Source organism: Ostrinia nubilalis, chromosome 30 (genome assembly GCF_963855985.1).
Source record: "Ostrinia nubilalis chromosome 30, ilOstNubi1.1, whole genome shotgun sequence".
NCBI lineage: Eukaryota > Metazoa > Arthropoda > Insecta > Lepidoptera > Crambidae > Ostrinia > Ostrinia nubilalis.
The window spans coordinates 4,475,040-4,490,577 of record NC_087117.1 but is presented as its reverse complement, the minus strand read 5'-3'; the positions used below and the strand labels follow the sequence as shown (position 1 = coordinate 4,490,577).

At 36.0% G+C, this 15,538-nt stretch overlaps 1 protein-coding gene across 1 annotated transcript; it reads left to right on the top strand.

The window, feature by feature from the left end:
* The first annotated feature begins 4,200 nt into the window (after positions 1-4,200).
* LOC135085925 (homeobox protein Nkx-2.2a) lies at positions 4,201-8,832 on the top strand. The gene is made up of 4 exons (XM_063980709.1): positions 4,201-4,642; positions 6,689-6,764; positions 8,091-8,235; positions 8,713-8,832. The coding sequence occupies exons 1-4, from the start codon at positions 4,201-4,203 to the stop codon at positions 8,830-8,832; spliced, it is 783 nt and encodes a 260-aa protein (XP_063836779.1).
* Positions 8,833-15,538: the final 6,706 nt, after the last annotated feature.

Sequence of the window (15,538 nt, the reverse complement as noted above, 5' to 3'; positions counted from 1 at the left end):
AAATGTTGACTTCGTTAATTAACGGATTAACGAGTTAACGCCCAGCTATGGGTATTAAATATTTATGTACAAAGCCTCTTTCAAACAAACAATGAAGAATGTTCACTAATTTTGTTTTTTAGCTTTCTGTATTCTCTGTTAAAAATAAAAAATACACGTGAAAGAATTATTTCGATACGTTAATTAGTTTCCAAGATATTGAATTTTAAAAGTGCGGGCGGCGTCCGGCCCGCCATTTTATGCGCGTGACGTCATATTACATCGACTGGCTCATATTTGTATGGGTGGAATCTTGCAAACTGAATTAAGACCCACTTCCAGGCAACCGATTAAGCTGAAATTTCGCAAACACATGTGATTTGGATGACCATGCAATATTATGATGACATGGAGCTGATCTGATGATGGAGCTGGAAGGTGGCTATAGGAACTCTATAATAAAACGACTTAAATGCATCGAGTTTGGGCTCGTTCGTTTTGTATTGATGAGTATTTTAATTCTATATAGTAATCGGGGTCTAATGATGGAGCTGGAAGGTAATTCGCAATAAAACGACACAATCGCATCAAGTTTGGGTTTGGTTCAATTTTAATTTCTGTGATGGGTCTGGGTGTTAATATGTATAATAAGTTTGTATTTACAAAAAAAAAATTATTTAAGTATGTTAATATCCGTTTTCTAGTGAGCGGACGCTGTGAATGTACGTCACACGGGGTCACGTGACCGTCGGCGGGACTCAATATTTAAGCGAACTTTGAATGCCTATAAAATCATAACTACTGGGTATTTTTGAATGAAATAAAAACTAATGTATTTGTAAATGTAAAAGCTTAACTGTAACATAGGTTTCAAGTGATTTTGCATACCTAGTAACATTCTCACATAATATTAGCGTTAATTTAAAAATTCAAATAACAGCCTGTTAAATCATTAGGGTGTTTTTAGGGTCCCTTACTGTCAGGTTAAGCGCATTACATCTCGAGGGGTGCCGTTTAATGTCACTGTCATTAGTGTCATTGTGACATTTTCGTTGCTCTAATTCGGCCATTTTGGGTTTTATTGCGCGCTTGATTGACAGGTGTAATATTGTTTTGTTAGAAAATTACAAAAGTGCTATTACAAAAAGTTAAAAATACGTTGAACATTGATTTAAAATGACTTTTCCGTACCAAATGACAATTTAAGCAAGTGTTCAACCGGCGTTTAACTTTTTGTAAGAAGAAGCCCCATAATGATAAACATTAGATAAACAAAAGATTATTCGGTAGTAAATAATAATATAATACGCGATCGCAGACTTTTCTTAATAAACGCTACAACACAGCTTGAGTTTTTTCCAAATTCTTTAAAAACAGTCTTTTTCATAATTCTACAAAACAATAAAATTGAAAGAAACTCTTAATATTCTCTTTTCTTCTTCTTATCATAAATATGAAAATAACTGGGTTTGTCTACAAAATTATAGGGTATTTTTTGCGAATCACTTGAAACAAAGCCTAGGCAGGCACAGACCACCAACTTTTAGTTAGCCGTAAGTTTAGTCAGGCAGTTAATCAGTATGGGCATGTTTGGAAACTAAGTGCGCACATTACACCGATTTGGTATCGGCCGATTCTTCATACAAATTAAAATCGGGCCCAACTATCGGCCACCTAAAATTCGGTGGTCTGCACCTAGGCAAAGTGATCTTTTGCTATTTTTATGTAACAGACCATTAATAGGCTAGTTTCCTAAAAAATTTTTTTTAGTCCGTAATGTTTAATATCAAAAAATATTGGACACATATATTTTTATTTGTCAATCTAACAAATAATTACATAGTTATGGTGCGTTGAAGTTCCGCACGACGTCACAACGTGCGGCACTTTTATGCACGCATTGACGTCACGGGCCTCTTCTTATGAAATTTGGCGCGCTTTATCTCTTTAAATTTTCATTAGTTTGAAAAAGTGAAAAATACGTGTACCTAGAGTATTTTTTGATAAGTTAACTGACGGACTAATTAAAACTCTTGCTTTTTGACCCAGGAAACATCCCTATTATATAGCCAAAGCCAAACATATAGAGCAAATGTGTTTAAAGAAATCTATATCTATAAAAGCGAAAGGTCACTTATTGACTGACTCACTCATCAAGAAATCTCAGAAACTGCAAGTGCTAGGAGTCTCAAATTTTGCATGGGGGTTCCTTTTAAAACGTAGGTGCTCACTAAGACGGGACTTTGCAAAATTCTTAAGTATCTCTATGCAACAAAAAACATGTAATACACAAAACCGCGTGCCATTAGAACTTATTAATATTTCCAGCGAAGCACTTTCATTTTGATGAAATAAAAAATAAATGATTCAACTTTTATCACCGCAAATGTCGTGCTGTGTTGGATATGGCTTTAAATTACACTAGCCTGCAAAACTTTTATTCTTTTTTTCTTTTAATTTTTTTTCAACCGTTGAAATGACAAACTGAAATATAATAACTGCCTCTGTGGTCTGGTGGTAAGACCACCTGCTTCAGATGCAGAGGTCCCGGGTTCGATTCCCAGTGGGGGCAGATTTTTCTGTTCGGTTTGGTTGGTGGAAGAGGTTGTTTTAAGTCCGCCTGGTTAGCTACCACCATCTTACCTAAGTCTGTCGCCATAACAACAATGTTAACATCATTGTTGTGTTCCGGCAGTTAGAGGTAAGATGCCAGTTCCTCTGTGGTTCAGCTTCCCCGTTGGGAATAAAAAAAAGTGCTTTAGCTAGGCATCTCATCATCATCATCATCTTCATTTCAGCCATAGGACGTCCACTGCTGAACATAGGCCTCCCCCAATGCTTTCCACGTTGATCGATTGGTAGCTAGGTAGGTAGATCGTCCGTCGTCCCACGCTGAGCTTTCTGGTACGTGGCCTCCACTCCAGAACCTTGCTGCCCCGTCGGCCGTCAGTTCTGCGTACTATGTGCCCTGCCAAGGCCCATTGCCACTTCAGCTTGCTAATCCGTCGGGCTATGTCAGCGACTAGTTCGTTAACGGATCTCCTCATTTCCAGGATTCGATCTCGTAAAGAAACACCGAGCATAGCACTATCCATAGCACCCTATGCAACTTTGAGCTTATTTTAATTAGGGCCTATAGCGGGAGCCACGTTTCAAAAAAAGAATAGACAAAAAATATCCAATCTCAAATTTTATGCCGCCTCCACGTTTCGTAGTCTGTGGCCCGAGTACCTATCGGACACAGATTATGATATTAAATTGTTTCACGGCAGACGCGCGGGGTGGGGGGCAGGACGGACTCAGGGTGAATGGAGCAATTTGAAAAAATATTTGCGGGATAAAAAACAGAATACTTGCCAAATATTTGCCAAATTGTCTTAATGGTGTCTGAATGCACCGAGGACAATGCTTGATAGACGCTTGGGGACTTTTTAGCGGAAAAGCCACGATAGCCGAACGGTGAAGGGACTGGCCGACTCGGGTTCGATTCCCGCCGCTCGACTATTGTGGTGAGCTCACTCGTAACACAAGCATAAATTATTAACTTACCACGAAAAAAAGAATGTGGCAATAGGTATCTTTACTGAAACTTAAGGGCACTGAGGATTCAATTAATCTATTAGGTATTAAGAGTTTCATTAATCAATATTACCTTAATATTAGTTTATGACTCTGCAAACCGCACATAGCCAAAATAATAAAAAAAGATTATGAGACTTGGCCCTTGATTTTTTTTTCCAGTGATGACTGTAATAATGTGATATTAACTTGTTTCTAAGAGGTAATTAACACATTTCCTCCTAAATCCGTCCCTGCGTCAATCAAAGGCTTCGCCGACCGCAAATCACAGTGGAACCACACCCCCTAAATCTGGCCCCGCCCATCGCGCGCATGCGTCCGCCCGCCCAATCCGCGCCCTGGATTCACCCCCACTCGGCACCCATCGACAATCATACACCCTCGATTGACCGCTTTTCGCGTAATGTCATTTTTTCCCTCTAAACCGATACCATAGACAGACACGCCTAGCCAATTTTAAAATTACCCTTTCATACAACCGCAGGCAAACGCGCTCGAACCATCAGTGATTTCGCTCGTCTATTGCGAAAATTAACCTCTAATTCACTGTGCTACCTAATTACATCTCAATTTAAACTGAACTTTATCTAAACAGTTTTAAAAGTGGTTTCAAATTTTAATGTTCAATCAAATGTTTTAAAAATGATGGAACAGCGGCAGAACCAGATTTACCCGGCGAATTTGACCGACTTGCTGGCGGTGTCGGCGTATCAGCAGAACGTGGATAGATTGGCAATTGACGGCGAAGACAAGTACAATGCCGACGCGTTCGCCGACGGCCGTTTCGCCGACAATGCTGAGCGGTCTTCGTCGCCTGTGTCGACGACTGATGACGGTGATAGCGAGTCGGCGTTCGGTGTTGATTTGACGGGGAAGGGAACCAATTTGGCGGGGAAATCTTTCACGATTGCCGCCATTTTGGGGCTGACTAATACAGAGGAGGATGTGATGAACCTGAGCGTTCAGGAGAGGCTGCAGCAGAACCAGAGACACCTGCAGAACTATTTGTACGGTGGACACGAGATGCAGAGGCTGAATGATGGATTTTGCAGGAGTATGAACGTGCCGACGGGTTTGCGACAAGGTAAGTAAGAACCTCTTTTCACATAGCATAGCAGAACACTATAGCAATTCAGAAATTATATAAATTATTTTGAGTTAGTAATAGTTATCCCAATAATTCCAAAATTATTTTCCCACGTGTTAAAAATAGGCTTCCTTTTCCTATTGAGGTACGGAACGGGGAACCTTAAAAAGAACGTTATTAATTTTAACAGCAGATATTAAATAAGTAGAATATTCACTTATCCATTCTTATGCATTTAACTAAAGAAATTATAATCTCAAATAATAACATAGGTACGGGATTTCCTTTCTTTATATTAGTTTGTACACTATACTTTATGCGTTTATAAGGTTTTTTAGCTAGTCTGTAAGATATTAGCCGTGTCTAATTGACGTGACTTTTGTCTGTACTAAATAAATAATAATTGAAAAAGATTTCTTACAAACAATATTTAAGATATTACGGGAACAAAATGCGCTCCTAAATGAAAACTCTAACAATTAAAAACTTTGCATAACACTTTAAAGAATTGAGGATAAAATATTGTCCCAAATCTAACGAAACTATCTTCAAAATAGCATTCCAAATTATTAAATTTTCTGTAAAAACCAATAAATTTTCAAACAATTTAAATGAAAGTTGAAATGAATATCATTATGGTCTACAATTATTTTAATAGAGTCTGAGCCTAAGCAATCAATTAAGTAAGCGTTTATTTTTAACACTCGTAAATTAAAATGTAACATATCAATTCAATTTAGGATTATTATGCTTTCAAAGCTACTAAAAATCTATTAATTGAAATCCAACTCGATTTTCAGGGCTAGATTATTATTAAATACTGAAAATTAAAGTTTTTAATTCTACAGGCCCTAGTTCCTAAAATAAATTAAATTTTTGGGATACGGAGTTTTAGTTGTAGAACTACGGAGCCGTAGCCTGTAGCCTACGTTACTACGGACTCCCGTAGTCCCGGTTCGTAGTAACGTGGTAGCTTTCGTAACGCTACGAACGGCTGTAGGTAGTCAGTTCTACGAAACTGTAAATTACGTAACAAGACTACGAAGGGGATTTTTTAAAATAAAATAATGTATGAATTATTATTTTTGTATGCAGAACTGTTGATTTTTTGAATGTTATTATTTAGGAGTTACCTATTTGTAACGACGAAGGCATATTATTATAGAGCTTGAAACACTGTAACCTTATGCCCTTATTTGGTTGTCATTTATGTGATATTTTGCAACTACAAATATACTAGATACTTAGACTAATAAAAATATATACCTATAGATATAATATGGAAGAACTGTCGATGTAATTAATTTCACGGGACCACATAATTATGTTTAAAACATTCTGATTTCATCTGCTGAACTATTCTATCCGCTATTATGGCGATTCTTTTAACGCCTGCAAGTAAGTGAAATATTAATAATTTATAATATTAAGGCTGAGTTTAACGGTAACTACAACGATAACCGGTGCTTTTGGTTGTATGGAGTTTGACAGATTTTTGACGTTAAAGTAAGATGGTGCAATCCAGCCTAAGTGTTTTTTAAGTCTCGTCGGTTCACCAAAATAGTCCAGCGTACGAAATAATGTCATTATTACAACTACAATACCTACTTACCATAAATTAACAAATGCAAGTTTTGAAACACAAAAATTCGTAATAATATGAAAATTTTACGTTTTTTACACGCAATAAGTTTTTGCTTTCCTATTTCGTACCACATTTTTACCCGACTGCGCCAGAAGGAGGGTTATGTTTTCTTCGAGTGTATGTATGTATGTATGTATGTATATTTCTTTGGCACGGCCTACAGCCTAAACGGCTTGACCGATTTTAGCGTGAGGGTGTAGTTAGATTCGTCTTAATTGTGAGAGTGACACTGGCTACATTAAAATTGGAAAAAATCAAAATGGCGGATTGTAGGCGCCATAGTGTCTTCAAAAAACTTTTTTTTCTCGAAATCTATCGTGTGGGTTATCAAAATAAAGGGCTTTTTAAGTAGCTTGCAAAAATGTATTCATATATTAATAAAGCTAATATTTGCGCAGACAGCGAGCGCACCGAGCTGAGGCCGCAGCAGCAGATCAAGAGTGCCAGGAGCCACTCCATGGCGTGTTCCAACAGGTTCGTTGACTGACAATTGCTTGACCACTAGACCTCTAGTCCAGCGATCGACGCGTATCTGACTGCATTAGACAGTCTGCCAATAGAGAGAGATGGCGGGATATCATGCGGAGAGCTGTACCCGCCTCTACAATCGACGTGTACTGCCAAGAGCGGAAAGACTGAGAAGAACTTGAGCTATTTCGCTCATGGCTGTCTGTTCATTGCGTTACTTACGTGGCATTGTAAATAAGTAAAAGATGTCACTTATTAATTACAGTTAAATTACAGAGCGAAGGCGCGCTTTCCGCAATTCACATTTCGCTGTCTTCTTATTCGTTACGCTCTTGGCAGAGCAGTCGTAGTCACGTTGAGGCGTTGTTCAAATCGGTTGTAGAGGCGGATACAACTCTCGCACGATCTCCCTCCATCTCTCTCTATTGGCAGACTGTCTGGTGCATGTCACATACGCCGTCTCCCACTGCTGCTTTCACTTGGTCGGTCCAGCGCATTGGTGACCTGCCACGCGATCGGGTTCCTTCGACTTTTCCCTGGACGACCAGTCGTTCTATGGAGTGGTCATCCCGCCTCGAGACATGTCCGAAGTATTGCAGTATTCGCGACTGTACTACGGTTGATAAACGCTGAGTGACACCGAGCTCCTGGAGTATGGACACATTGGTACGGAACTCTGTCCATGATATCCCGAGCATCTTTCTCCAGCACCACATCTCTAGGGCATCTATCTTCCTCTTTTCCAAGTCGCGTACTGTCCATGTCTCTGCTGCGTAAAGAAAGATGGGGAATACAAGCGCTCGCACAAGTCTAACTTTGGTGTCTTTGGTAATGTTGCGATTCCTCCATAACTTCCTTAACTTCTCCATCGCAGTTCTGGTTATGGCCATACGACATTTTACTTCATTTACGCAGCTGCCATTATTTGAGATGAGAGCTCCAAGATATACGTAGGTCTGAACTACGTCACAGTTTTCGATTTCGCTGAACCTAAATGCAAGAGCGACACAGCTCTTATGGTCAAACTATAAACCCATGCCAAAATGAAAAAATCCACATTGTATTGGTTATGACTGAAAACAGCATATTAACCTGCCAAAAAATGTCTAAGTACCTTTTGGTATTTCAAACTTACCTGTACGAATGAAAGTTGGAAAGCAATGAATTCCGTTGTTATTAATATTTGTAGTATTTGCTACACAATTTTACATAGGCGCATGGAAAATTTTGTTACAAGCTAACCAAGGCGGTAGTCTTAGGTACTCTACAACTAGGTACTCTATTTAATAATAAAGCGTGTACTTTGGCATTGACTATTAATTTTCCCTACAGCAGCTCCGGCCGAAGTAAAAGGATACGCACGATCTTCACTCCAGAACAACTAGAGCGCCTGGAAGCCGAGTTCGAGCGGCAGCAGTACATGGTGGGCCCGGAGCGCCTGTATTTGGCACACGCACTGCAGCTCACAGAAGCACAGGTAACCTGTTCAGCTAGCATAGAATGCCTGCGAATGAACGCGAGCACGTTCGTGAGCACGCTCGCGAACTCTGTAGGGGATATAAAAGATGATGGAGCGGCGGACGCACGGCAAGTTTCAGCGATCGCACAAATGCACGCGAGCATGCTTGCGAGCGAATATTGACTCTCTTCAACGCTGGTTACACATTTCGCATGACGTCCGCGAAGCATCTTCATTCTTTCATCATTTTTTAGCAGACGCTTAAGACCGCATGCGATGCTCGTGAACTAATTAACTCTCTTTCATAGAAAAGTTAAAACCATCTTAGTTTCTAATCCGTCTAAGTCTATGAAAGTCGTCTACTTTCATAGACTCTAAGCTCTATTTTATGTTTTTAAAAAACATTACTTTGCAAGCAAACGTATTCCGTGTTAAATTAAGTATATTGAAATTTGAATTGAAGCGAGCAATTTTAAAGCACTGTCTCTTATCCAGGTAAAGGTGTGGTTCCAGAACCGGCGCATCAAATGGCGCAAGCATCATCTGGAAGTAACACAGCAACGTTTGGCTGTGTTACAGCGACACAGGCCGGACGAGCGCGATGACGACATGTGAGCGGTGACAGTGAAGTGAACTGTTACAGACGCGGTGAAGCGAGTGAAGTGAACTGTTACACGAAGTGAAGCAAGTGAAGTGAAGTGTTACCAAAGTGGAGCGGAATTGAGTGAAGGCTAAGTGATTGTTTATAAAGGGGATACTACATTAAATTTAAGTAAATGGGGGACAGTGAAAGTGAAATTAAATTTTACCAAACTATGTAGATACATCCGAGTAGAGAAAAGTGAATTATCAATTTTAATTTTAATTTATTTCAAAGTGCAAATATGGATTATTTCCATTAGACTCTACTTTTAAGCCTATGAGACTAAAGTGACAAGTGAAAATAGACTTAAGTCACGTGTAAAGTGAATATGGGAACAATTACTTTTTATCGATATTAATTAATTTGCTACTGGTAATATAAAACATTTAATATCAGGTAAGTAAAGTACAGTAGAACGCCGATTATCCGAACGCCGATTAACCGAATCGCCAATTATCCGAATCGGTCCTAAGCGTAATATAAAAAATTAAAACCAAGTAATTTTTGATTTTTTTGTTAGAATTCGGATATATTTCAACTGAGCGTTATTGTAGCAGTTCTACAATAACGCCAAGTAGGAAATATATCTGTTTGTTAAACTAATTAACGTTTATTCTATGTGTGACAGTTGGTTTTTCCCTATTACCAGTATATGTCCGATTATCCGAATTTTCGATTATCCGAATCGACCCCGATCCGAATTAATTCGGATAATCGGCGTTCTACTGTAATTGATTTAAAAGTAAGTGATCGTAGACTTATACGAAGGTAAAACGGTATTTTGTAATTAATTTTGTTAATATTTTGTAAATAATATCACAGATTACATTGTACTTAGTCATTTGATTGTCCATATTTATCTAAATTTAGTTTAAAACATAATTTTAAATATGCATCACAGTTATTATCACATAAGTAAGGTTACATAAATCTCTAAATGTAAATCTAGTCATTAAATGTAAGATTTTAAATAAAATGATAGTTTTTTTTTCACGGAGATTATTTTTTTACTTCACATGACGTCAATTGACTTGGCTCAGCTTCCGTTGAGGAAATTCTTGTGGTTTTCAACGGGACTTGATGAGAATTAAAAGGTAGGTATTATAAAAACAAGATAAAAAACAATGTCATCTTAACTATGCCAAATTGTTGTTTTGTGTGTTTTTCTGTGCGTGATAATTATAAGAGGTTTTTTAAGATAAAAAGTGTGGAGACTTAGGTATAATAGTGAAGTTTAAGCTACGAGTGAATCCAGACTTAATTTTGGACAGAATATCAAACTAAACGCTAGGTATCTTAGATAAATGATACTTTTTATCCGTCAAAATGCGACTCTTCTATAGATTTTGTTTGGTAATAAGCTAGAATGAAGTGTTTTTCATGTTCAAGGGCAAAATCAAAGATTTTTATTCAGTAGGTCCTGTACTTAGGCCATTTCCAGGGCGCCTATACATAGGATCTTGTAACTAATGGTTATTTGCGTCTACAAATAATTTTGCAACAAAAATTATAGAATTTACGCGTGTGCGTACATTTCTCTTAATATTTTGTTATTCTAAGGCTGAGTTGCACCACCTAATTTGACCATAACTATAACGATAACCGGTGTTTTTTGTATGGAGTTTGACAGATTTCAGATGTATGTCAAAATTAAAGTAAAATGGTGCAAACACAAGCTTCTTGTCGGCTGTTTGGAGTAGTGGTTCGAAACGGACTACTATTCCGGAGGTAGCGGGTCGATTCCCGCACAGTACAAACATTTTTGTGCATGAACAATGAACATATTTGTTTGTATTGGACTGGGTGTTTTCTGTGTATAATAAGTATGGATTTACAAAAAAAAAGTAATTAAGTATGTTTATATCCGTTGTCTAGTACCCATAGTACAAGCTTTGCTTAGTTTGGGACTAGCGGCGCAGTGTAAAATATCCAAGGATATTTATTTATTTATTCTTAAGTAGTTGTAATAGGGTTGAGTTTGCGACAGAAAAGTATACTCTAATGTGCTTACGTCACACGATAACCTTACGAAAGTCGACGACCTCTGTAATCAGAGTTGTTAACAGATAAACAAATAAACATGATAAGGGCTTTGTTTTTATGAAAATCATTATCTCTAGACAATTTGTTAGGTAAGAACAATAGAAAGAAAGAAACAGTACCACTCACTGATTAATCACGAAATCTCAGAAACTATACTCCTTCAAACGTGAACTTTGGCAGATAGGTTCCTTATAGAGTGTAGACATCCGCTAAGAACGAATTTTACGAAACTCCACCCCTAAGCAGGTAAAACGGGGTCCATGCGTACGAAGTGAAGACGGCTGCTAGTGTTTAATATTTAGAACTATGAAAAAAAAAACTTATTCAAAAACAAAACAAAATTATAGCACCAAATTAGTCACAGCTTATTTATTTATAATAAGATTTAGGGATAATGTCCCTAACGTTGAGAAAGAGTTTAATTTAACTTTTAGTTAGATGGCTTTTTTCTTGCATGGATTTCTGTGATAAAAAAATAATCATAACGACATTTAATAATTTATCTATCTACCTACACTAATATTACAAAGAGAAAAGATTGTATTGAGTGTTTGTACCTACTGAATAGGCTCCGAAACTACCGGACCGATTTGAATAATCCTTTCACTATTGGAATTGGTCAGCTAGTAATCGATAAAAAAACATGATTTTGAAATCTACGTGAACGAAGTCGCAGGCAAATGCTAGTTAAAATTTAAATAAGATTATCGCTGGGCGACAACATCAACAGGAAATGTCATTGGATGAAGGTGAAATGAACGCGGGTTCAGTGACTTATTGAGTGGTCAAAAACAGACATGTTGACACAAAAAAATTGGTAAGTAATACTTGAACCATCGACCTTTCTTTCATCATCATCATTTCAGCCACAGGACGTCCACTGCTGAACATAGACCTCCCCCAATGACTTCCACATCACACGGTTGGTAGCGGCCTGCATCCAACGCCTTCCTGCTACCTTTATCAGGTCGTCGGTCCAACGTCGGGTGAACGTCCCACGCTGCGTTTTCTTCTTTAAATTAGTGTAAATTGGATTAAAACTTATAATAACCACATAACGCCCTACTGACCTAACCCAAGGTTAAATTAGCTAACCACCAGTTAGCTAACCATCCAAGTTGTGACGTGCATCTAGGAAATGGCGAAACCGACCGGTTGCACTCGCTAGTGATGTCCGTGGATTGTTTGTATCGATAATTCGATAGCTAACATGCTCTATCTTATCTGACGATTACGATACGACTTAAAGACCGATAAAGATTATGATTGTTTTTAGATAAAAAAAGATTGTGGAAATTGTCTTCTTTGTTATTGTAGGCATGATGTCACTAATTAAATAAAGAAAACAATATTTTTTATATTGATAAGTGCAGTCAGTACACAAGATGCAAATATTGCAAAAATGGACGATGAAATTTCCGATGTCACAGCGTTTAGCTAATACCTAATAAAGTTCTGAAAAAGAACCACATAATATTTGAAAGAAGGAAAGAATGTTCATCCACTCAGCATTCAGCATATTTTATTTATTTATTTATTTAAGGATAGTACACAGCACAATATCTATCTGTAATAACAATGTTTTTAGTAGATTTTGTAGGCCAATTATGACTATCCAACATTAAACATATAGTTGATATTCTGCTGAAGACACAGTTGACAGTTGACACAGTTGGAAAGAGCGTCATCAGTGGATGCCTTACCTAATACTCGTGTACCATTGAAAACAATCAATGACGTTTACAATTATTATACAATGTGTTAATTTTATACCTACTTGATCAAACAAAAAATGGTTTCACTGCTCAAATGCAAAAACTTTTCCTGCCGAGACCGAAGTTCAAATGTAAAAGGAACTAGCTTTCCGCCCGCGGCTTCGCCCGCGTTGAATTTTGTCTGTCACAGAAAAACTTTATCGCGCTCGTCATTGTTTCAAAAAACCGGGATAAAAACTATCCTATGTCCTTTTGCGGGACTCAAACTATCTCTATGCCTTTCATGAAAATCGGTTCAGTGGTTTAGGCGTGAAAGCGAGACAGACAGACAGACAAAGCACAGTCTTTTATTTTTCCTTAGAAGCGGACATCCATGTTTTATTAATTCAATCGTTAGATATTACTATTATGTATAAAATTGATGAAGGAACTAGTAGTTGTATTTGCTTAGTTTCGAAGAAATATTAGATTTTGTGATTTAATAAAAAATCAGTTTTAGAAGCATATTTTCTAAAAAAACTACATGAAGTCAACATTTTGTAAATAAATTGACCTATCACTATAACGTCTACCTTTATGCAAAAATAAATGGTTATTGCTGCAGTAATTTAGGAATTATTTTAATTTATGATTTTCAGAAAGCATTTTTTCCTCCGTTGTCCTAGAAAATTGGCAGCTATTCTTACTTTATATTGATGCATAATACAGTGTGAGTCACGTTAAAGTGTACATATCAAAATAGATGAAACTAGACCTATTTTTATCGACAAAAAAGAGGTCAAAAAATTTTTGAGATTTATTTTTTATTTTTTATAGATTTTTTTTTCTTCCAATTACTTATTGTAAAGAAAACATAATAACTTTTAAACTAAGCGGTATATCTTGATACAATAAAAACAGTAACAATGCTAAATAACAGGCAATACTAAAAAAATACATAAAATACACAAAAAAGGCCAACAAATAATAAAAAATGATACTTTTTGAAAAAAATCTGCTTAAAAATTCGTGTTTTTTTGGTTATTTGATAAATTTCTCCAAAAAATGCCCCTATAACCGGTAGTTTTTATTACTTTGTATTATTCTCTATCATAGTACCTTCGTAAAACGAAAAATCGTATGTCTCTATCCCTATCACAACGTTTGCAATGATCGTTTGAACTAAGCCTCTCCGGGCGCGCCATTCAACGCTTCGTTAACAACAAAACTGAAAATGGCTCTAGATTTGTAATTTTGATAAAGACAAGTTAGATTTCAAATAAAAACAAAAGATTTCGAAGTAAAATAAGCATTTTAGTTAAAATTAAAATTGTCTCTACCTGTAGCGGAGAATAATGTTGTGGCAGGCCTTTGTTCAAACGATCATAGCAAATGTTGTGATAGGGATAGAGACATGCGATTTTTGGTTTTACAAAGATAATACGATAGAAAATAATACAAATTAATAAAAACCACCGGTTATAGGGGCATTTTTTGGAGAAATTTATAAAATAACCAAAAAAACACGAATTTTTAAGCAGATTTTTTTCAAAAAGTATCATTTTTTATTATTTGTTGGCATTTTTTGTGTATTTTATGTATTTTTTTAGTATTGCCTGTTATTTAGCATTATTACTGTTTTTATTTTATCAGGATATACCGCTTAGTTTAAAAGTTATTACGTTTTCTTTACAATAAGTAATTTGAAGAAAAAAAAATTCTATAAAAAATTAAAAAAAAATCTCAAAAAATTTTTGACCTCTTTTTTGTCGATAAAAATAGGTCTAGTTTCATCTATTTTCATATGTACACTTTAACGTGACTCACACTGTATAATTATCTGTAATACCTTATAATATTACTTGCCTATCCCATAGGACTTCGAAGTGGGATGTATTTTTTTTTTAAATTTAAATAAGTCCTGTAGTAAAAGTTGTAGTTGTATTTGAGTAGTAGAATCCACCTTTTTTGTTTGATCAAGTATAAAATTAACACATTGTATTATACGTCATTGCTTGCTTACCAAACAAAATACTTAGGTACCCATCTATGAAAAACAACATTTTGACGGCTCATAGTATAAATTGCAAAACACTGTTCAAGGAGCGTGTAAGTTTTATTAGTAAGGGGATATGTCAATAAATTGACTGGTGGTGTCTTAACTCTATTATAGTAATAAAGAACTTTAAAACTGCAATTAGCAACTCACTTTATCACGTAACATTGTAATTAACGATAAGTGAACACGTGTATTTAAATCGCTAGTTAAGTGACGCACGATAAGAATTTTACTACTAATAAAAATATGAAAGTTTGTGAGGATGGTTATACAGGGTGACAGGTAAAGCGATACATTCCTTGAAAGGGGTTAAAGTAGAGCTTATTTGCAGTCATTTAAGTCATATGACACCATGTCCGAAACTTGTTCATTTCCAAGTTATTCGAGATTTAAGTATTTTTTTTAAAATCTCCAGTTTTTATGTTAAAATGTACCCTTGCAATGAAGAATACGGAATAATGTTAACTTTTTTGTTGTATTCGTATAGCTAAATAATAAGATTGACATTTTAAATTAAAATTTGCAAGAAATAATCGTCATTACTCAAGTAAAAGCTAAAAAACCATGTATTATTTTGCAAAAAAAATATGTTTTAGGTAATTAAACGAAGAATTTCCAAGAAAAAATGTACGGAATGTTGTGTACAAATTACAGAATTTAGTTCCTTGATTCATTAGCTATTCAAAAAGGTACAGGTGTTTAACAAACAATACATAATTATTTTTTTATTTGAATTTAAACGTCTAGTAAGATACTTTCATAAAAAAATAAATAAATAAAAAAGTCACACTAACAACTGTTCTTGGGTCTCAATGAATGAAAACTTAGTATTTTAATAATAATTGTATCACCTTATTTTATCTAGGTACATTATTTTAAGTC